The 25,006-nt window shown below is 33.4% G+C and overlaps 2 protein-coding genes across 2 annotated transcripts; one reads left to right on the top strand and one right to left on the bottom strand.

The window, feature by feature from the left end:
• Positions 1–10,410: 10,410 nt before the first annotated feature.
• On the bottom strand, positions 10,411–12,287 carry LOC102595096 (cytochrome P450 89A9-like; the record flags this gene model as incomplete). The annotated part of the gene is made up of 1 exon (XM_006365662.2): positions 10,411–12,287. A coding segment is annotated over one exon (1,455 nt), but the record flags the coding sequence as incomplete, so codon positions are not given.
• A 7,144-nt stretch (positions 12,288–19,431) lies between these two features.
• Positions 19,432–20,835, top strand: LOC102594763 (protein UPSTREAM OF FLC-like). Its single transcript, XM_015304562.1, has 3 exons — positions 19,432–19,792; positions 19,879–19,948; positions 20,046–20,835. Exons 1-3 carry the CDS (start codon positions 19,564–19,566, stop codon positions 20,671–20,673), a joined length of 927 nt encoding a protein of 308 aa, XP_015160048.1. The 5' UTR covers positions 19,432–19,563; the 3' UTR covers positions 20,674–20,835.
• Positions 20,836–25,006: the final 4,171 nt, after the last annotated feature.

The raw sequence follows: 25,006 nt of genomic DNA, 5'->3' as shown, positions 1-25,006 counted from the left end.
AATCGACGGAAATCCGATCCGAGTCCCGAAACTCCAAATGACTCGACAAAGCACCTTTTAACCAACTTCAACTTCTCAAAAACTCAACTTTTTACCAACTTTTCCTCAAACCAACTTTACAACCACAAAACATGGGACTCGGGGCAACTACCGAAAGGGAAAATAGTCATTTCCACGAAAAATCACCAAAATGACCTTTCGGGTCATTACAGCCCCCATTACCATTATCATTTCCTCTACCTCCACGGCCTCGTTGATTACCTCCTCGCCCACCTTGCGGACGCCCTCGGCCATTATTACCATTTCCCGCGGGTACCACTACTCTAGATTGCTGCTGCGCAGAATCTAACACACGTGGGTGGGGACAATCTCTCCTCATATGTTCAAGTTCTCCACAGTTATAACATATACGATCAAAGGATGGCCTGCTGCCCGTCGAAGGCGCGACTCCCTGGCTATCCTAAAAATTATAAGATGGAGTTCCCGAATAATTACTTGTAGAGGCGGGCATAGCAAATTGAATTGGCTTGGCCGCGAGCATTGGCCTTCCGGATCCTCTAGCATAAGAACCTTGGAAGTTACCCGAGTTCTTGGCCCTTTTTGCCAACGCCTTGGCTTGACCGTCTCGCCTTACCCCCTCCACTTTCTTAACATAGTCTGTCACCTCATTAAAACTCCTCCCTGCAGAAGTCATATGAACAGATAATACTTGCAACTCAGAATTCAAACCTCTAATAAATAATCGAATCCTCTCCTCCTCAATAGTAACCAATTGCGTAGCATATCTAGATAAAGCCTGGAACTTGGCTTCATAAGTAGCCACAAACATACCACCTTGCTCTAAAGCCATAAATTCATCCTTCTTGCGATCCCTCAAAGTTCTGGGCACATACTTTTCTAGAAACAGAGCATGAAATTGGATCCAAATAAGTGGAGGTAAAGTAGAAGATCTGCACTCCATATAAACTATCCACCACTGCTTGGCCTCACCTTTAAGTTGGAAATATATGAACTCAACCCCATGTTGGTGAACAATACCCAATTTATGCAGCCTCTCATAACAATCTAAGATAAACTCACAAGCATCTTCAGTCTCAGAACCAAGAAATGTCGGAGGCTTAAGCTTCAGAAACTTAGTCAACATATCATGCTCGTTCCCAGTCATAACAGAACCCAACAAAGGACGGAAGAAAGCATCAGTACCTACATTTCCACTCGTCTTAGGAGCGGTGCTAGCAACATGGGATTAGCGGGATCTTGAGTTGCTTGAGCAAATGGAAGAACTCCAGGACCAGCCAACCCCTTCAAGAAAGCCATAATCTGCTAAGCTAACGCCGGATCGATGGGGGGAACAACCGTAGTCTCCGCTGGCACCTTTCCTCTTGCCCATTTTCCTCAACCTCTTCAACCTCAATATTCTCTTCTATCTCCTCATTATACGTAGGAGGATTCTCACTCATAGGAACATTATCAATCGATACTTCATTCACAGCAGGCGCTACTCTCCCACGGCCTCTACCCATAGCTCGTCCTCTATCTCTGCCTCAACCGCGACCTCTCGCTGCAGATTCCTCAGTTGGAGCATTGACAGGAGCTACGGGCCTAACACCATTATACCAAGTATTAACCATCTGCGGACAGAAGAGTGAAGGAGGTTAGATACCAATTTGAATCGACAGATACCATTTGGAATCAAGTCATAACACGAAGGGAGACAAGAGAAAAATAGAGAGATTTCCTAAAGTCCTATAGCCTCTTGAAGAAAAGTAAAAGTGTCACCGTTTCACGAGACTCTATTAGACTCGTTTCGATACATCGAGATTAACGAACCTAGGCTCTGATACCAACTTATCACGACTCAAACCGTCGTGATTGGCACCCACACTAACCCTCCGGTGGGAGAACCATTACTACAACTCAAAACAAGCAACTAAACCTGTTTTACTCGAAAATATAACTAAAAGAAATAACTAAGTTTTTGAAAAATCGATTAAACTTATGGTTTAAGAAAAAATAAATTTTCAAAAGAACAGAGTCGACACTTAATTTTTTTAGTAAAAATCAAGAAAAAACACTTAAGGTTTTCAAAAGATTTAAACAGATAAAATCAATTGAAAAAGGATTCGAGTTCAAATGTACATTCCGAGAAGGTGTTAGTCCCTCGAAATGTCCGCTAACTTGCGGTTGACCGGCGATTTGACTAAAATGACTTTGATTAATTTTAATTTTTAATTTTTAATATTTTAACTAAATAAAGAACTCATTTATTTTTTATTTTTTACTCTTTATTTACTTACTTACTATTACTTTTCTAATTAATTATTTTTTAAGGGGAAATAAACTAAGAGGGGTCATTCTAAAGGGGAATAACTTAATTGTTAGACAAAAAATAATAAAATAAAGCTAAATATAAATATTTTAGTTTTAATGTATAAAATAAAGTGAAATGGATCTTTGGAAATTAAATTAAATTAAACCATAAAATAAATAAAATTAGTCAAACAATAATAAATAATAAGCGTGAGGAAAGAAGTATCAAATTTGGGCCTTTGGCCCAAATTCCTAAATCTTGAACCTGTGCTAAGTCTAAAAGTTAGTCCAAGTAATGGACTTGGGTCCAATTCTTCCAAAGACCTGCAATAACATCAAATAAAGATTTGGGCCCATTTTCATCAAAGTTTGCTGTTGAAATTCTTCATGTTTTTTGCCCTCTTTCTTGTATATCATACGTATATTGCTGTGTATGACTTGTATCCAACCCATTTTTGAGCTTTCCGGAACCTGTATTTTAGCTTCCTATCGATGGGATTGACTCGGGAAGAAAAGGAGATTGAGCTTTCATGGCCCATTTCGAAGGTGCAAGGGAGAAACTTGAGTCCAAGTGACTCGAGTTGGTGTCACATGTAACAAAACGATGAAAATTAGTGACCAATAGTAATGTCTCAAAACCAAAATATTAAATGACAATACTGACCAACCAATTCGCAACTCAACAAAAATAACAAATAGCTAACAATAGCCATAAGCCAAGCAAAATACGCATAAATGACCAGAAGACTGAAAGCAAAAAGAATAATCAAACCTCAAAGCTTAGACCCAACATTTCCAACTAATTTCTATTTTTTCTATTAGCAAATTTGATAAGAGATTGGGACAAATCAGCTATAAACAGAATAAATCCATGACTAATCAACAAAGAAACAAGCAAATTCCACAATATTCCACAAAAATTAAGATCACAAAATCTGAAATAACGGAATGGGTTCAACTAAGACATACAAATCATGAAAAATCTAAAAGGGTGAAAAGGAACCCAAACTCAAGAAAAATATACGCTTAGCACAGTAGTTGACTTAGAATTAGAAGCATAAGCAACATAATTTTCAGTTAACGTATTGAACATTTGGAGCAATTATTTTGAGACAAGCCTCTAAACATTCGCAAAAAAAAAAAGAAATTTACTGTTTTAAGGAAAAGGAAACTGCGTCGCTAAACTAAGATTTTATTAAACCTGACTCAAACCACCACATTTTACCCTCCCAAAGTAATCACACTTCAAACCTCTATTAACCCGCAAAGCTAACTGATATTAAAGAAACGAGTCACTCAATTTCACAAGGCACACTTAATCTTTGGCGAGATCAAAGCAAACAAGAAAAATTTCCAAGCTTAAAATGAAACAAGGAACCACCTACGAACATTTATTTAACCAAAGAACAACACAGTGACACAAATGTTACAAGATTAAAGGGAAAAAGGAAGGAAAAAACAAATTTTATCAAAGTGATAGGTAAACAAATAGAAGGAGACGTTGAAAACAGAACAAAATCATGGATGAAACGCACTCAACTAAACGGACTTGGGGCGTAGAGCAACACAGACATGCCAACAATCTTGTCGGAACGAAATAAACTTAAGAGGTGAAGTGGAGAATCAACTAAACTAACACTAAAACAACAAAGCTTTTGACTCGATCAAAAGTCATTTAAGCTCACCAGTAAAGTATAAACCAGCTATCAACAACCAATGCTAAATGACAGAAATACAACAACAAAGCAATGATCTTACTATACTGAGAACCCTTTGTAACAGTGGAAAAAGATGAAAAGAGTATTATAGAGGAAACATTACCTTTCAAGGCGCAGCAAACAGGGACAGCAAGCTAGCAGCTGCGATCCTTACACCACGAAAGCGAAAACTACGAACAAGAAATCCAAGCAGAAGTTTCGAACTCAAACGAACGACTACCTTTCTCAGAAATTGAAATCGAAGGACTTTCTGTTTTTCTTTGATGGGATTTTGTAGTATATTCTAGCCATTTTGCTTAAATTGCTTTTTATTTATCAACCAGAAAAAAAATTTCAGCATCAAAAATTCCAACTCCCAAAATCTGCCCTTTTAACAGTCGATAATAAGCAACATAAATAGGAGGGAAATGGGGACGAAATCCAAATTCAAGGCCCATTCGAATTCAAAACTCCCAAAACTCTTTCACCAATTAAGGAAGACATACTTTTTCTGAGATCTTCGCCCCATTCCGAAAGAGGAAAGGGCGAGATGAACGCTCTTGATCGACTCCCTTGTACTTGGGGCGAGACGTGTCATCATCTCCCAAATGCAAGGACGAAAATTGCAGAGGCTCAGGACTAGAGCAGCACTGCTGTTCGTCTGCTCAAGCGAAGGCGGAAGACGCGAAAAAGCTATTTGTTTTCGGTGAAGATACCGTGTACTTGGCATTGCTTTCCGTTTGGTCACTGCTGCTTTGGATTGTGAACGTTGGAGAGAATTGGAGTTGGACGCCGTTGCTTTGTCGCGTTTGGACTGCTGCTAGCGTGAAGGTTCTGGGTTTCTTTCCGTTAATCGCTGCTGCTTCTGGAAATTGCACGCTGGGTCTTTTGAGAATTGGAGTGGTGGGCTGGATCGGGTCGGCTGGGAATAATTGGAGAGGAAAGAAAGTTGAAATGGGCTGGGTCTTGAAATAATAATAAAGCAAGGGTGGGCTGCTGAAGTCAGAAAATAGAACCCAAATTCTTGATCTTAAAATGGGTTGAAGAAAAAGGTCAGAGTTGGCTATAATTGCGATAGAAATTAATTAACAATTTAGCCATACGGATCAAAAAGGTAACCAAAACAATTAATTTTAGAAGATTCGGCTAGAATTCAAATAGGATGAATTAATATAATTAATTTATGAGCTTATCAATCTTAACGAAATAAAATAATCGACTTAATTATAAACTAATTATTTCAAAAATATAAACTATTATTTAACTAAACTAATTAACCAAATATTTAAGTAAAACTAAAATCTTTTTGAGACAATTTTCGAATATTCATAAAATGTACTAATTACATACATAATTATATAAAACATATATATTATTAATTATGTAAAACATATATATTATTTAAAAATTATAAAAATGACAAACTATTTAAGATAACTCGCAAACTATTTTAATTTTTATAAAATTAATTCTTCTAAATCGTTTTAAACTAGAGAAGCTCGAAAATTAATTTCTATCGTGGAGGGTCAAAATTAGGTGTCAACAAAACCAAAACTAAGGCATTTAAACTACGAAAACAGATTAAGTAACTAATTAATGAAGTTCTCATAAACTTCAACAAGAATCTCAAGAACTATACTAAACAAATACGGAAGAAATAACCTAGAACCTCAAAGTCAATGTACCAAAACTACTAACGAAAGAGCAAGTCTAAACAGGAAGGGATGCAACACTAATCTAATGAGCTAATCAACTAACTAAACAATTGTCTAAGTCCGAAAATGGTGGACATAGACGAAAGAGAATTCCATGGCAGCCCGGAAGAATTGGCTCACCCTTGAATTCGATAAGACGATCTCTAATCTCCTAAGCGAGGTCTATCAATAGCCACTTGAAGATGCCATGTACTCAACAAAAATAAGAGCAAGTGCAGAATCAGTACACAACAACAGTATACTAGTAGGATCACGCGGATATCCCACTAGTGTAACATAAGCAAGTCAAACAACATTATAATCACATGCATATATATCAACATCTACAATATTATCAACATGCTCATCAATATATATTTATCACAAATCATTGGTCCTATCACAGAACCCAAACCCAAACAATTATCATACCGAAACGTGGTACCCGATCCCAATGTTATGCCGAAACGTGGCAATCGATCCCATTTTTATGCCGAAACTTGGCAACCGATCCAAGTTAGTTAATGTGGCAACCGATCTCATTCACACACCACAATCACAATCACAATCACAAGTACATCATCAAGATCATACATTTACACCTATATTTTTCGGCCCCAAATTTTCTCCCGTTGGCATTTCTATAACGACGGAACCCGATCGTTACACCTATATTGTTTGAAATTGTTCAAATATACCCTTCGTTATATTTTTTGATCACATATACCATTCACATTATACTTTCAGTCCAAATATACCCCTTTATAATATTTTGAAATAAATTTGCTATTAATTTTAATGGAGAATACATGTCAAGCTTAGAATCAAATCACCGACCCCAACTTTCAATTTCCGATTTTTTTTTAAAAAAGAATCTACCATTTAACCCCCGAACAAATAATGGCATTGAACAAAACTTGCTAAAATTGAGCTTTGTATTTAAATAATAATTCCATTTCTATCTTATAATTACTTCGCTTCAAGAACATTAAACTAAAAAGGCCCACTATTTCTGATATAAGCAAATTTGTTCCTAAATATAATAGTACAAAGGTATATTTGACTCAAAAGTATAATGAAGAGTATATATGAACTATTCATGATAGTACACATGTATATTTGACCCTTTTTCCGTTAACAAAAATCGAAGGGTAATAAACTACGAGATTAGTTCTAATGCTACTGGAATGCAAAGAGACAACAATGCTCGAGTATTTAATAACCTTTAACCCTAATCCTCGATCTTCTTAACCTCCTATCTAAGGTATGTCCTCGGTAAGCTATGTCCTATCTAATAACCTTACACCAATACTTCTTTGGGTGACCTCTAATACCGCCACTGCCAACCTCTCACACTTCCTTACTAGGGCATTTGTCTATTTCCTCTTCACATGGCCGAACCATCTTAGTCTCGCTTCCAACCACATCTGGCGAACCATTTGATATAAAAGGAAACATAGAAATTAAGATGATGCCATTTGGTGCAGGAAGGAGAATGTGTCCATGCTACGTGTTTGAGTTTGTTCTGCTCCATTTATGACTTTGCTAAAGTATGGTTTACAGGTAAATATACATATATACATACATCAGCATATTCAATGATTGCTGATTTTATTATAATATGTTAGTGAAGTTTCTACAAAAAAAGATAGCATTTGACATTGTTGATAATACAATTAATTAATGAAGTGTGATCTCCCTAACGGCTTAAGCTTTTAGATAAGATGATCGCATACTTCAACATGGTATCAGAAACATGCAGATGTAATAGTGTGCTATCTCTAACATCTTAAGCTTTTAGATGAGATGATCGCACCCTTCAATCGGTATCAGAGAAGACAAAGATAAAAGTATGTTCTTTAATAGCTTAATCTTTTAGATGAGATGGTTGCATACTTTAACTATAGCAAAAATCAGTTCAGCCTGGGACTGATGCGAGCTCGCAATGGATTCTTCATAGTGAAGGTAAAATCTAACCTCTCCGTTAAATCAACGTCATCTCCCTCCACATGCTTCCACTCGAAAAGCCAAATCAAGTTAGCAACAAAGTATACTAAATGAAACATAGCGAAATCATAGCCCGGGCATATTCTCCTCCCTACGCCGAATGGCATCATCTTAATCTCTCTGCTTCCTGTTATATCAAATGTCTCACAATCCACCAAGATTATAAAGGGTCCTGGTGGGAATTAAACAGAAAGATGAGAGTAATAAGAATGATGAACCAAGCATCCATTATTTCTGCTTATGTCACAAAAAAGAAAGAGTTACTTTCTGTCTTAATTTGTACTCGCTCTGTGTTTTACGCAATTCACTTTACTTTTTAGTTATTTTACGTAACTCGCTTTACTTTTTAGTTATTTTACGCAACTCACTTTACTTTTTCGTTATTTTACGTAACTCACTTTACTTTGTAATTGGTTCTAAAAAAAGGATACATTTTGTAATAATTCAACTTTAAAAAAATTATTTTATTATTAATGAAATGAATTATAGTGCAAAGGGTAACCACTCCTCTCATTAATTTCAAAAAAAAAAATTACTTATCCTCTCTGCCAACAATAAATTCTGACTTTTATCGTTGATTTTTCTGAAGGCGCTGAATTTGGAGCTATAACGTAACATCGTGTTAATTCAACAGGCCAGGTGCAGGGCCGGCTCTATGCTTCTTTGAATAAGGCATTGACCTTAGGCCCCAATTTTAAGGGGCCTCAATTTATTAACAATAATAAATTATGTGTTGTTTTTTTTTATAGAAAAGACTAATTATTTATGATAAAATATATATTTTTTAAAACAATTATTATTTTATTCTCTTTAATCTCATTTAAATAGAAGAAATCAAAAAAATTGTTTTATTTTCTTACATTATTCTCTATGCTAATATTCACATTATTTTATTCTTTTTAACTCCTTTTACACTCTCTTCTTTAAATTTTTGATAAGTTAGAGTAATATTCTATCAAATATATGAATCAATAGTCGAAAAGTATTGAACAAAGTGAATTGTAAATTCTTTTTCTATTCTTCTTAGATTTTCAAGCATTACAACAAGCATAGTAAAATGTGGGGTATACAAAATTATCAACTTCTTGAATCAAATTCTATGTTAACAATTCATATAATAATTGTCCGAGTAAGAAAATATTTTTCAACGTTGAATTGATAAAATTTTATCTAAAGCTAATAATTGAAAAAGGAATCGAATAAATCATTTATAAAAAAATATTAAGTATACTTTGCATTTAAAAATGTAAGTTTTTTTTTTAAAAAAAAATTAATGCATATGAAGTTTATTTAGATTTTCGGCATCTAGTTGAAATTTCGCTTTAGGCCTCTGATTGCGTTGAGCCGCCCCTGGCCAGGTGTATAGATTTGGTCATATGCATTAATTAAAGCATCGAAAAAATTAATTCAGATTTACGTGACATAAGATCAACACTTTCCAATTAGGATACCTTTAAGGGGAAAGAGACAAATATATATACCTTCTAATTTTGCATTAGAGTTGTTAAACGGCAAATGAATAAACAAAAAAAAAGTTTATGAAAAGTTTTAAGATTTTATCAGATAAAAGCAAAGAATTTGAATAGAGATCTATAGTTGGAGAAAGAGGGAGAAGTATGAATTTTTTGTCGAATATAGAAAATATGAAGCACAACTTCTATGATGTACCATTTAGATTCAGACCTCCATTAAATTCGAATAAATAAAGCCTAAGTCTCGATTTATCTAGATTTGTTCCACACGAGACTCATTAAATGGGAGAAGCGCTTTTTGCTTGGATTCTTTCCACACTCAAAGCTCGAACATGGAACCATGGTTAAGGGTGAATTGGAGCAATGACCAATCCAAAATTTTGAGTTTATGAGTTTTGAATTGTGAGAAAAGAAAGCTTATTGGATTCTGGATTAATTATTTATTCGTACCAAGTGGATTTCTTAATATGAATATGTGATTTTAGCTGACGTTATTCAATTGTTTTTTATTCCACCCGAGGAAGTCTCGAATAGTTTTTTTTTTTTTGGGTTCACAAGGATTTGTTATATTTCAATTGTTCTTTGGTTTGTTACCAAGGAATAATCAGGAAACTATGAGTATTTTAGCAAGAACATATTTCCCACTAAATGAGTTGATTCGATGGAAAAATCATGTTTTATAATACAAATTTCTCTTTAATTCGTGGTAAAAAAAGCCGTTGTTTCTACTAGTTAGTGCTATTCACTCAGCCAATGCCTAAGTAGAGTACTAATTCAACAACAATTTGTCAAAGTTTTTTGCATAACTCCATAGTTAACCTGAGTGAAGCTCCTATCGAAGCTTAGAGAGAAAGAGTTGAAGAAAATATCTTCTTTTCTGTATTCTCACAAAATAACCTGTTGGCTTTCAGAATCTAAAGAACTGAGTGGAATTTGTCCAGTGTTAGTTTTTAACAAACAAATTGTGTTTAATCAATTTTTTCAAAATGTCCTTTTGAGTGTCGATTAGTTAGGAAAAAAATATAACAAGAAACCCAGTGTAATCCCACCAGGTGGGGTTTGGGGAGAGTTAGGGTGTACACAGACTTTAACCTTGCCTCATGGAGGTAGGAATACTGTTTCCGAAAGTTACTAGAGTAGCTCATAACAAAACAATTTTAAAAATAACATACAAGTGCAAAGTATAGACATCGCAAATAATAACAAAATCATTAAATAGCATTCAGAAAAAGAAACAGTAACAACATGTATTAATAGAAATCGAGGGGCAAAAAACTACGAGAATAGTACTAATGCTACTGGAATGCAACGAGACAACGCTCGATTATATAACAACCTTCTACCCTAATCCTCAATCTCCATAACCCCTGTCTAAGGTCATATCCTATCTAATCACGTTACTCCAATACTTCTTCGGCTGACCTCTAACACCGTCACTGCCAACCTCTCACACTTCCTTACTAGCGCAGAACCATCTTAGTCTCGCTTCTCCCATCTTGTAGGAGATGGCGAACCATTTATGCCTTTGCTGAAGTCTGATGTACAGGGAAAGATACATACATCAGCACATTCAGTGATTGCTGATTTTATTGTAATATGTCAGTGAAACTTTAACAGAAACGCTAACATATAAAATTACTTATAGCAAGCAATCAATTCAGCCTGGGACTGATGCGAGCTCGCAGTGGATTCTTCATAGTGAAGGTAAAATCTAACCTCTCCGTTAAATCAACGTCATCTCCCTCCACAGGCTTCCACTCAAAACGCCAAATCAAGTTAGCAACGAAGTATTCTAAATGAAACATAGCAAAATCATATCCCGGGCATATTCTCCTCCCTACGCCGAATGGCATCATCTTGATCTCTCTGCTTCCTGTTATATCAAATGTCTCGCCATCCACCAAGAACCTCTCTGGTTTAAATTCTATCGGATCTTCCCACATGTTCGAGTCCAATCCCATCTCTCTTGCCATGAAATAGATTATCGCGTTCTTTGGTAAGGCGTACCCATTTAATTCCATTTCCTCTGTTACTCTATGTGGTAACAAAAAATGAGATGGTGGATGCCTCCTTAGACTTTCCAAAATCACTGCTTTTAAATATGACAATTTCATTAAATCCTCTGTTATCGACTTATCGCGATTTTCCTCTGCTCTCGCAATTTCTTCATACAGCTTTTCCTGAATGACAGGGTACTTAACCAAGTACGCCATAATCCACTGCAACGCGGTGGATGTTGTATCACTGGCTGCCCCGAGGAACTCACCACAGAGGCTAACGATCTCTTCATTAGTTAGTTTTCTCTTTTCCTCTGTTAGTTCCAAATTCAGCAACGTATCGACGTAAGAAGATGTTTTTTCTTCTTCTTCTTGATGAACTTCTGAGTTGGCTCTTTCGACTTTATACTTTATTCTAGCTTCGATTAGAGGTATGAATACGCTCTCTACCTCTTTTCGTATTGCAATAAGCTCTTTCCAACGGTTTCTAAAGATTAATTTCCCGACTCTAGGGAAAATGTCAAGTATTTTGAATCGTATCGTAGCTACAAGTGCTCGATGTTGTACATCCATAATTTGATTGATTTGAACATCGTCAAGCTTTTCTCCGAAGCACATGAATGCAAGAAGACTAAAGATGGCATGCTTTATATGATCAAGTAAAATCACTCCCATTTTAGAGTCGGATTTATGAATTATTTTTTGAACGAGGATATTTAGTGCCCAATCAGCTCGAGATTTTGATCGGGACGTGGTACGTAACATTTCCGTGCTGAGGTTCCTACGTAGAACCCGCCACGTAGGTCCATACGAGGCGGTATTGATGGTTCGATCATTGCTACTAAGAATGAGATTGGTTGGTAATTCAAGCGGACGATCGGAACAACGAGCGCCGTGTTGGATTAAAGATTGGTAGGCTAAAGAGTGACTACTAATAAATATTGAAATAGTAGTACCTATTTTGAGGGTAATAATAGGACCATATTTAGATATGAGTTTTTGTAATATAATTTCAATATCATCTAAAGATTTATTTATCAACAATGGTAAATTTCCAATAAATGGAAATGTAAAAGGTCCTGGTGGGAGTTTTTTCTTTGTTTTGGAATTTGAGAAGAAGAAAAAAAAGAAATTAAACAGAAAAATGAGAGTAATAAGAAAAATGATGAACCAAGAATCCATTATTTCTGGCTGTCACAAGAAAGAAAGAATTGTTTTTTGTCTTAATTTATAGGCTCTCCTTATTTTACGTGACTCACATTACTTTTTAGTTAGTTCTAAAAAGAAAAATATATTTTGTAATAATTTAATTTTAAAATAATCAATTTATTTTTAGTGAAATAATTTATAGTTACATAGATATCTATGACTTATTTTAGATTACAAATTTTAAACATTTTGTTTTTTTAATTATAATTTGTCAAGTCAAACTACATTATATAAATTGAAATGGGAGGAGTATGAGTTATGGGTAGGTTATTTTATTTTTATTAAAAAGTTGTTTGTTTTGTTGTACAAAGGGTCACCACTTATCCTCTCTGCCAATAATAAATTCTGACTTTAATATTTGTATTTTCTGACGGCACTGATTTCGAACTACAATGTAGTTCCTATGCTCAATAATAATTGTTCACTATATTATTTTAAGATATCTAATAATATTTGTTCATTTAATAAAATTAATGAGTAATTTTATACTTAATTTCTAGTTTACCCTTATCGTTAATTATAGTAATTTCTTTATTATATTTTTCAAGATATTATATTTATTATATTCAAATGTGATATAGTAAAATTACTTTTTTATTTATAATTTCTTAAAATATATGTAAAATTAATAGTGCATAAGTATTGTTGGACAGAGAGTAACATTTTAATTCAACAGGTGTATAGGTTTGGTACTTGCATTAAAGCCTTGAAAGAATTAACTAAGATTTACATAGCATAAGATCAAACACTTCCCATGAGGATTCTAATAAGGCAAAAGGGGCAAATATATCTTTAAATTTTGTGATTTAGTGTTGTTAAAAATCAGTAGATCAAATCCAATACAAATCCCACACCAACAATGATGTTGTGTCGACATGCTTATGCGTGCAGAGTCGAAGCAACTTTTATAACAAGCAATGAGACTTATCATCAAAGGATGTGGTGCAGTGGATGAGACTGCTCCTTTCTTAATAATTGAGAAAAATTATAAATTCATCCCTAAAGTTGTATCGAAAAGTCAGTTACACGCTTAAACTGTTGAGGCGATCTATTACACACTTATACTACTCAAAAGTGAATTTAATACTACCCTCAAAGTTGACATGGAAATAAGGTTAAATAAATTTAAAAAAAGGCGCGTTGAGTAATAAAAAGGCAATTTTTTTCCACCCCACCCTTCTCCTTCACGTTACCCTAGCTTCTTCCTCCATTTTTTTCTTATCACAATTTTTTTTTTGCTATGGCTAATGTGAAAAATATTTTTTTTCAAGAGAAAAATAGAAAACAATATTGCGGGATAGAAATTCATCGCAAAGATCGCGAAGTTGTTCAATTAATTAGGTTCACTGTTTGAAAAAAAATTCGGCCAGACATCTAAAATTGGTCAATCCTTACAATTCCCACATCAAATTTGTCAAGTCAAGAACGGATTATTCAATTTATTTTTGTGTTTTTTTTGTTGATTGTGAGCATTTGAAATAAGAAAATTTTCAGATCTTGCTTTTTTTTTTGTGTAAAAAGTTTCTGGGTTTTTGCACAAAATTCAATTTTTTAATGTATGTTCATAGATCTTTCTTCTCTCTCAGAAAAATCCTCTCTAGATTTTCTTCAAAATTAGTAATAGTAAATCGAGCACTAGTTTTACAATTGTCTGACTAAAATCTTTGCAAATAAATATTGCAAGTTTTCACAATTGAGCTTGAATGAAATTTGTATAGTGTGATAATTTTTTATGGTGGGTTTGGTGATGGGTGAAAAATTAGTGGTGGTATGACTTTTAATTTCGATAATGACATTGAAACTCGTGATTTTGATGTGGATGGTGAATTTAGGGTTAGGATTGTGATGAATTTCAAAGATAGTGATATGATTTCGATGGTGAATTTAGTTAAATTTATGATGTTTGTTATCGATTTTTATGATGGCAATGGTTGTGGGAAGATTTCGGTGGTGAAATTGACTATAGGTGGTGAAATCTATGGTGGTGGAGAAGTGAATTTGATAATAATAGCAACAATGGTAGTGATTTAATGGTGGGTTTGATGGTGTTTAAGGAAGAAGAAGAAATTGGGTGACATGGATTTTCTTTAAATCTGACGTAATTATTTATGTGGCAGTGACATGGTGATGACGTGACGTGAGTGTGAAACACTTTCTCATCATGTGACTGGTCGTATGTGCGTCAGGGTTGAAATAAATTCATTTTAAAGTAATTCAGGTGTATAATAGGTCGTCACAATAGTATAAGCGTGTAACTGACTTTTCGTGACAAATTTAGGGGGAAATTTATATCTTTTCCCTTAATAAATTCATAGTAGTTGGACTCCTATGCGAGCACCAAACTAAAAAAACAAGCAATGAGACTTTACTATGAAAAACTGGCAAATGAATAAACAAAAAGCTTACCTTCATTAAGTGCAAAACAATAAGGCTTAAGTCTCAATTCATCTAGATTTGTTCTACATGATACTCACTAAAAGGGAGAAGCGCTTTCTGCTTGGATTTTTTTCACACTCAAAGCTCGAATACGAAACCTCGATATGGTTAAGAGTGCATTGAGGCAAAGACCAATTCAAAATTAAAAAAACTTACCTTCATTAAGTGCAAATAAATAATATCTAAGTCTCAATTCATCTAGATTTGTTCCACATGAGACTCACTAAAAAGGGAGAAGCGCCAAGTTATTCACACAGCTCAAAGCTCAAATACGAAACCTCCATATGGTTAAAAGTGCACTGAGGCAAAGACCAATTCAAAATTTTGAATTATGAGAAAGAAAACTTATTGGGTTCTAAATTAATTATTTATTCATACCAAATGGATTTCTTAATATAAATAAAGTAAAACCTCACTAAATTAATATAGGGAACCATGCAATATTATTATTTTGTAGAGGTAATATTTAATCGATAAATTAATATTTTAAAGAGTTTTTTGACATTCATTGAAGGTTAATTTTGATTACATCAAAATCATTGTATCTTACTAATTTATGTATCATATTTATTAAATTCACATTAAAAATAAATTTATTATACATAAAGTACAATAAATACATCAATGTTAATTATAAAGTTGAAAATGATACAATACAATATATGGAACCAGTTACGGGTAAGAAAACGCTTATTGCATCTACAACTCTTCACAATTTTATGGTACAGTTCAAAAAAACAATATCGAAACTTTTGGATGCAATAAGAAAGTTAGAGATGAATTTCAACTATATATTTAAATTTTAACAAAAACCAAAACACAATAAAATCATATTTCACTAAATTGTCTTAGATATATTTATACTTTTAAAAAAATATTAATTTATAATATTAATAAGACCATATATTTATATAGGGGTCTTCTGAAAATATATTATTTTACTATCTTAGAAATGAGTAATTTTTTCTATTGATTCAAGTTGGAACCAGAGGAAATATTATTTTAAAAAAAATAATTTATCGAATATTAATTTAGTGAGATTTTAGTGCGTATGCTTTTAGTTAAAGTTATTAAGGTTTTCAATTGTTCTTGATTCCACCCGAGGAAGTCTCGAATAGTTTTTTTTTTTTTTTTGGTTCACCTAATGGTTTGTTATGTTTCAATTATTCTTTGGTTTGTTTGTTATTTTTCTTTTTGGTACATCTAATAGTTTGTTATGTTTCAATTGTTCTTTGGTTCGTTCAGAATCGTATATAATCAAACCTCGTTATAACATTTATTTATTAGAACAATATTTTGATAAAAGGATCTAATTTTTTATTGAAATGATTTTTCATGTCATAAATAACATTCTACCGATAACAATAGTGACACTTATTACAATGGTACACTCTTTGCAAAGTTACATCTCTATAATAACCAATTTTTCCACTGGAAAATGTTCAATTGCTATTTCTACAAATATTTTAATTGAATCGTTGTGTTTTCACAAGGAAAAATTAGGAAACTTATCAGTATTTCAATAAGAATCTATTTCTCACTATGTGTTTTCTCAATGAGCCGATTCAACGGTTTTTTTTTATATTTTATGACAGAAATTTCTTATTAATTTGTGATAAAAGAAACTTTTTATTTCTACCAGTGCTATTCACTTGGCTAATGCCTAAGTGGTGAACTAATTCAACAACAACGTACATTGAGACGATATCACGATAAAGATAATTAGTAGTCGAGTATAATTATGAGTTTTTTTTTATATATTTCTTACCTAATGTTTGGAGCCCACATTTTGGATGGCTCACCGCAAGACTTATTCGGGTGTGACGCTCCCAACAAATTTTTCTCCATTCCCAGGGCTCAAACTCGAAACCTCTGGTTAAGCGTGAAACAGTCTCATCATTGCACCACAACCCATGTTGGTATAATTATGAGTCATGTTGCTTATATTCTTCAAAAATCGTACTAAATTGACTTTAATTTTTTTTTAAAAAAATAAAACCACAAATTTCAATATAAATTTATAACCATATCGAATAATTAAGGTGGGTATTTTTATTTTACAAAAAATATCAAACCAAACCCTACGGACTTTATCGTGAAAAAATCTTCCACATAACAAGTTGGTTTTGAAAGCATTTATTAAGCAGACTTTATAGTAACGGCCTTCAAAACCAATTTTTTGGATAGCATGAGGGAAGAATTTCCAAAATTTGATAACAATTTCCCTTATATCGTAATCGAAGAATTAAATTAGTTTGGTTCAGTTTGATTTTTTGATATTTATGTTCACGCCTAACTAGATCTTCAAGAATCCACTGAAATAGACATCTTGACTAAATATCTTACTCTTAAGATGTCATTTATATAAGATAACCATTATCAAAGCTTAAACCGACTCACAAAAATTAAAAACTAAATCCAATTTGTATTTATACATGATTCTATTTTTCAAATATTATTTTTCACTTAGATCCTGTAACTTTTATCGTACATCCACCCCTGTTAATAGTCAATCATAACGAGAACACAATCAATTTTGATGAGTATTTCAGAGTAGTGGTGGAGTTAATCTTTTAATTATGAGGGTTTAAAATTACAATGAAGAAGTAAATACATGAAATATAAACATTAAGAAAATTCAATATCTATATCTAACATAAGTTTGACTTTCCACAAAAAAGGTTCGAATGAATAAAAATTTCTATGTTTCAAGTCCTTAAACGCTTGTATTTATTGTTTTCAAAAGACAAATAAAACTTGTGTAAACTTAAAAAATTAACACTAATATATATGGCCAATAAACAATGTTTATAGCCTCGTGAAGATGGATTCTAGGTTATTAAAAATGTCACACGTAGGTTATAGTGGCCTTTGACTTCCAATTAATTATGTACAATATGTTGTTTATGTAGAGTGTGCAATAACAATAGTTTTGTGTCATCTATAGATTACGAATTACGTAGTTAAATCAATAATAGATTATTGCATCACGATAGATGGAAAGATGAATTATCTATATCCTTTAAGGTATATGATTTCGGTAGAATTCAGTAATTTTAATTAAAATTTTGTATTTGTTTCAAAATATTCATTTAATATATATGTACAAATTATAAATATAGAGTTAAAACTTAGTAATTTTAGAAGGTTGAAATTTTTGAATCCATCTCTAAATATAAACAATCTATCGTGATCAAACTAAAAATAGTCGACAAATGTATAATTCATATATAATAAGTGTATGATCATAAATATATAATCTAGTGTTTCGGCTAGAAAAACTAAACAGTAAACCAATTCCGAGGACATATCCGCCCTAGCTACATACACTCTCTTGAACTAAAACACTTTCATAAATACAAAATACTTCGTACATCGTACTATTTTTTTTTTATTTGTTTGGGATAGAATCAAGAAATGTTTGTAGGAAAATCCAAAAGTTATAACTTGTGAAATAGACTTTCTAAACCTAATTTCAGGGGAGTGGGTTTTGACTTATGGGAAAGGGAAACTTTTGGAAGTTTCAAAATTTTCAGTCTGTGTGGGTAGGTGTGAACTTTGGTCCGTGAGCTTTTTTTGGTCTTCTTTTTCTCACTTCCTCAATTTATTTCCGGAACACATGTTGGTGTTTGGCCCTACATAGTACATACACATCAACTCTTGCTAAATCAATTACTTCGTCGACTTTGTGTCTAGTCAAATTATGTAATACTTATGAAAGTAAAAAGAGTAAAATTAGAGGTAGTATAGGTTTTGAAGTTATGCGTGAATTAATAATGCAAAGATTGTTTATGTTAGGACTAGTAAAAGAGTATAATTGTTTATGGGTGACTAATATTTAAGGAAAATCTTATATATTAATTAGTTATTTGCATAAAATAATTTATAGATTCTCGCATAATTTATTTCGATTATTATTGTTGAAGAGTAGTCCGACATCGGTTGAAAAATGATTGAGTTGTCTTCTTATATGGTCTTGGACAATCCACCTTTCATAAACTAGATTTGAATTGAATTTTTGAATAAGAATTTAATTAATAATTGTTATCTCAAAAAGTCAAATTCTTTTTTGAAGAAAAAGTGATTTATTGATATAATACTTGTCAATTGAGTTACCATACGATAAATCAACACAAAATAACTATTTTTGGAGTTGAATTCCAAGACTAAACTTGAGATTCCACGTTGAATGAAAAAAGATGGATGGTTTTCTTATATGATCTTCGACAATCTTTTTCATCCAAAACTTGTATGTATTTATATATTTTTCTGTTTCAATCTGTTTGACCTATTTTTCTTTTTAGTCCATTAAAAAAATGACTCTTTTCCTTTTCGCAACTCTTTAATTTCAATTTTCGAACATGTTTAATATCATGAAATTAAATGATATTTTAGAACATTTAACACTACAACATTCAAAAAAAAAATTATTTTCTTAAACTCTGCAACAACGGAGGGACTACCTCCAACAACATACCAAATCCCATCAAATCCAACTCCCCTTATTTAGGGCCCTCTACTCTTGAGATTTGATCACTCTCTCACGGACTCAAATTTAATTTTTAAAAAACCCGCCAACTCTCAATCTTTGTATATATATATATATGCACATTGCTTGTTCCCGCTAAACTACAAACAAAAACTTCCCCTCAAACACAGCTTACAATTTTCAAAATCTCACTCAAAACGCGCTGAGTTGAAATCAATCGTTATAGTTCCGAAGAATTCTATAAGTGATCAAATGGCAGTAACAACGAACTCGAATGCCAGAACAAGCACTGAAATTTTGATCCCGAAGAAATGGAATCACACTTCTCCAGAGAGAAACATCATTTGGATTGAACCAAAGCCTAATAAGGCTTTAAAAAGTGTTCCTGTCATCTATTATATCTCCAGAAATGGACAACTTGAGCATCCGCATTTCATCGAAGTTCCGCTCTCTTCCTCTGATGACGGACTGTATCTTCGAGGTAATAATATCAAATCCATTATTATTCATAGAATTTTCAAATACAGAGTATTTTTTTTGTTGATTCGTGTTTTTTTTTATTGTTAGATGTGATAAATCGGTTGAATTTTCTAAGAGGAAAAGGCATGGGTTATTTGTTCTCCTGGTCCTGCAAGCGGTATAAAATTCTATTTTTCTGATGAAATCTGCAGATTTTTAACTTTTTGGATGCAATTTGTGTTTTTTAGTGTTGATGATTTTGATCTATTGATTAGGAGCTACAAAAATGGATATGTATGGCACGATTTATCGGAGAACGATTTGATTCATCCAACGAACGGTCAGGATTACGTTCTCAAAGGATCGGAACTTCTAGAAACTTCAATCAGTTCCCGAATTTGTGAGATTTCATTACCTGAATTGCATAAATCACCTTCTACGGATGAAAATCGTGATTCTTCTTCGTCGACTTCGACGAGGAGGAGGAATCAGTCGTGGAGTTCGTTCGAAAATCCTCAACAAGAGTACAGATTAGTGTACAAGTGTGAATCAGGCAGAGAAATCGCCGGAAAATTCATGTCGACGGCAGCAGCGGCGGATGCGGCGACGCAGACGGAGGAGAAGCGGAGGAAGGATGGGAATAAGATTGCGGAGCTGAGCAGAGAAGATTCGTCTCCGTCTCCACCACCACCGTCGATGTCTAGCTCCGACGGAATGGACGGTGGGGATGGATCGAAGGGAGTTAGAGTTGGAGATCAAACGGCTGAGATTGAGTTTAGTAGTGGTAGAATGAGTGCTTCTCGAGTTGTGATGCAGCTTATCACTTGTGGATCTTCCACTTCAGCTGATAATTGCTCGACGGTAAAATCAATGAAGAAGTCGCGGAGTAAGAACTTTCACTAAGGGAGTTCAATATATGAAGAAGTTGGAGTTCAACATCTACATAGAAAGAATAACTTTTAACTATGTATAAATAGTGTAATTTTCGTTGAACTCACTCGATCCTACATGACTTCACCCTTGCTTTATATACCTTTCTGTGCATTTTTTCTTCTAAATTTCATAATTTTTATATCCTTCTAAATATATTCAAGCTTCTTTTTTATAAAATGGATTAACAATACCATTCCTTTAAGAGGAAATGGTTTATACATAAGTGAAGGTTGTTGATCTCATTAGAAAAAAGTTGAAATAGTCATTTATATCTTTTTAAAGTAGGTAAGCCTAGAATTCATTGTATTATTTATTATATTTCTATAATTATGGATTGATGGCTAACTTTAAAATAACCCATTTCTCCATAACAAAGAGCAGGTGATTATTATTTTTTATATTTTCATATTCAACAATAATATTAATATTATGTACTTGCAACAAAAACAGAGGCTGCTTCTCATAATTTCAAGTGCTCTTTGTCATTATCAACCAAATACACCATTGTTTGTTTCTTATATATGAAAAGGAAGAAAAGATTGCATCTCAAAAAAACAAAAATTCTCCCCTTTCTCTAAAATTAACAAAACCACAAATTTTTTTCTGTGAAAAAATGAGCTATCTGAAGCCGAAGTTCTTGTAGGCTTACAAATTACTGAAATCTAAGCTTCTTAATGATCCACATTTCGAGTTTACTGATGATGGTCGTGAATGGGTCGAACAGGTAATTCATAACGCTTACCCTTTTGACCCAATTATGATCATCATTAGTGAACTTGAAACCTGGATCATTAAGAAGTTCAAATTTCAGTACTTTGTAAACCTCCGAGAACTTGGACTTGAGATCATTCATTTTTCCATAGAGAAAATTGTTGTTTTTTGTTAATGTAAGAGAAAGAGGAGAATTATTGGGTTTTGGGGATGCGATGCTAAATGATGTTGAAGCTCTGACCCAACACCAATCTTTTATGGATGCTTCAGCAGAGGAGTTATTGTCCAATAAGAAACAAGTCGTGCAGTTTGTCAGTGATACACCGATTTCAATACCTCCAAGTGTAACACATCCAATTTTCAGTCTGTTCGGCCAGTTCATTACGTGCACCTGAACCTGAAGGGACATTTAGTTTTGGTGTTAAAGATTTCTTATGATTAGGCAATGATAATGTGAATTCTGACAGAAGACGTATGATAAATCTTCTTAAAAATAAAATTTTGTCTCGTATTGGGAAAGAACCTACTGATATGACAACTAGAACTGGTGAAAGAAGCCGTTTCTTTAGTCCTCTTCAAAATAATCTTCCAACTCGTGTTGGGACAGAACCTAGTGATCTGAATGCAGACACTAGTGAAAAAAGTCGTTTCTTTAATCTCCTTCAAAATAATGTTATGTCTCGTGTTAGGAAAGAACCTAGTGATCTGAATGTGGGAACTATGAAAAAAGTTGTTCTTTTAATCTTCTTCAAGAACATAAATCTTCAAATGTTCCACTCAGTAACTGCTATGAACTCAGTAATTGTTGTGAACTCGTTGATACATTTGCTAGTATGGATGATAAGGAAGATGCAACGAGTGATTTCTGCATTGGCAAGCCACGTCAGAGTACTAGAAGTGTAATTTCACCTAAATGGTTCGACAGTTACTTTTGGACAGGAAGAACGTCACGCGAGCAAGGCCAGAGTTAGTTGTGGAATTGGTATAAAAGTGTGAGAACACGGGTAGGAAGGGATAAGGAAGTTAATTATGATTTTGAATACTCTATCTCCTTTTAAACTACTAGTTCAAATTTCAAGTGTATTTTCGTGTATCTTTGTTCCCTACAATTGCCTTTCTTGTGTCGTATTGTATTGAAATTGTATTCAGTCAAACTTATTATTATATATCAGTGTTTGTATTGAGACGTTGTGAGTTGTTGCAGTAACGATGCCCGTTTTGCCGCCCCCATCACTATTGTATTCTGACAAACTAATTTCTTGGTCTTGTATCCAGAGAACTTACAAGCTGCAAAACCATTTTCATCTGCTGATTCTTGTGCTTTAGGTCAGGCATGGCTTAACGAAATCGATGACCTTAAGTCAAATTATAACGAGAGGCCTTAAATATTATTTTTAATATGGTGATGGTTAGAGTTTTAATCAATTGTTAAGGCTACTTTAAACGTATCACAAATAAGAAGGGTGATAAATAATCACAAATAAAAAAGGTGATAAATTGTACTTAAGGCTACTTTGTTATAGTGTAGTATGTAGTAACCTCATCTCCATTCACAATAAGTGGAATAGGGGAATTTAGAGGGAAAAAGGAGGGGCGAGCTTCCGATTCAATGTCCAGGCAGTTATACATTGTTATTCCAAACTCCTCTAGTACTGCAGAGGCAGAGCAAGATTAGGAGTTTGGGGTTCTAAATTTTAGGACTGAAGAGAAAAATATTGCAAAGCATGGTTCTTTTTTATTAAAAAGGAAAGAAAGGAAAAGGCTCAAATTAAGGCTCATTTATGTCATCCGTTAAAAGTTTGGCTCGTCTATGTCATTGTCGTTTGAGAAAAGTCTCATCCATTCCATTATTGTTTAACTTGAAAAATCATTTTTTACCTCAACAAGACCTCAAATAACTTTTAACTCTTTTCAATTGAGGTATCGGATTAAATGTATTTTTTTTGCTTCTTCTTCCTCAAGAACACATGAAGAACATCAAGAACTCCCAAATTTCCAACTTCTTCGATTCTGAAATTTGGGAGTTCTTGATGTTCTTTATGTGTTCTTGAGTAAAAAGAAGCAAAAAGAATACATTTGATCCAAAATCCAATTGAAAAATGTTAAAAGTTGTTGAGGGGTCTTATTGAGGTAAACAAATGGTTTTGCAAAATCAGAGTTAAAAATAATGACATGGATGAGCCTTTTTCTCAAACGACAATGGCAAAACTTTTAACGGATGACATAAATGAGTCTTTTCTCAAAATTTGATGGCATATTTGAGCCTTTTTTCTTCAAACCCATACAACTAAGGCTGCGTATCGGTCGATTCAGTTCGATTTTGAAGTTTATCGGTACAACTAATCAGTTATTGGTTTGTAGACATGCTAAATCATTAAGAACCATTAAGATATTGACTTATTGTTTATTGGTTTATCGGTTATTGATCGTTATTGGTTCGGTTATCGATTTAACCGTTAAGATTTGACACAAAAAATAAATGATTGAAAATCACTTAGAAACATGGTGACAAACCAAATAAATCATGTACATGAGTTGAAAAATTGTATCTTGCTAAAAAGAACACCACTAACACATTGTAGAATAACCGAAAGTGTTAGACTGTCAGAGATAAGATTATGAAATTAAATTCTAAGTCAAGGACTTTATGGACCAAAATGGTATAAATATAATTTATTAATTTACTATCGGGTTATCGGTTAACTCGTTAAGAAAAAACCTCAAACCGTTAAGAGTCGATAACCCGATAATAAAAAATTAAAATCATTAAATCTATAACCCATTACCGATGAACCAATAACTTTTTTTCAGTTTGAATTATCGGTTTTCGGTTCGGTTTTGAACAACCCTAACCACAACACTAGTGTGGAAAGCATTACTACAACCTCTTTCTTACCATTGAGTCATCAATCAATTTTGTTAGAAGGTTCACAAGTTAATATATATATATATTAATACAAATATAGAGTCAACGGAAAAACTATTGGGTTCGTTCGAACCCACAAACCCCAACTTAGCTTTGTTTCTATCTAGTAGAGCCAACAACCAGTATACAATGAAATGTCTTGTGTTATTGAGTTTCAAGACGTTCAATGATTCCTTCATGATGTTTTAGTGACATATACTAGCTAGCACATCAAAGCCTTAGAGAGCCGCTTACCGAATCAATTGCGATATTTATGAAAATGCATGCTAGATAGAGTCATAGAGACTATCACCTTCATTTTTTGGTTTTTTTCTACTTCTATTTGTTCTATTTTGATTGATTGATTTGATTTTTTTTTTATCAATTTATGTGTCACGCCCTGAGCCTACACCCTGGGCGGGACCGGCACTCGGAGACCATTGCTGGCCCCAAGCGAACCCTTGGCCTGGCTTTCTTAACTCAGCGGAAACCTGACTCAACAGAAAACTCAATGCCATGCAAAGACATAAACAACTTAACTGATACATATCTGGCCAAAAAGGCAACTCGAGTCTCAAAAATAGAATATTTACATATATACATAGATAAGAGACTCAAAACTAACTGACTGACTGTCTATGAAGCCTCTAAAATACTTAGATGGATGTTGGGACAGACCCCGCAACA

This window comes from Solanum tuberosum, unplaced genomic scaffold (assembly GCF_000226075.1).
Source record: "Solanum tuberosum cultivar DM 1-3 516 R44 unplaced genomic scaffold, SolTub_3.0 scf00577, whole genome shotgun sequence".
Taxonomy (NCBI): Eukaryota; Viridiplantae; Streptophyta; class Magnoliopsida; order Solanales; family Solanaceae; genus Solanum; species Solanum tuberosum.
This window is presented reverse-complemented; position numbering and strand designations above follow the sequence as displayed.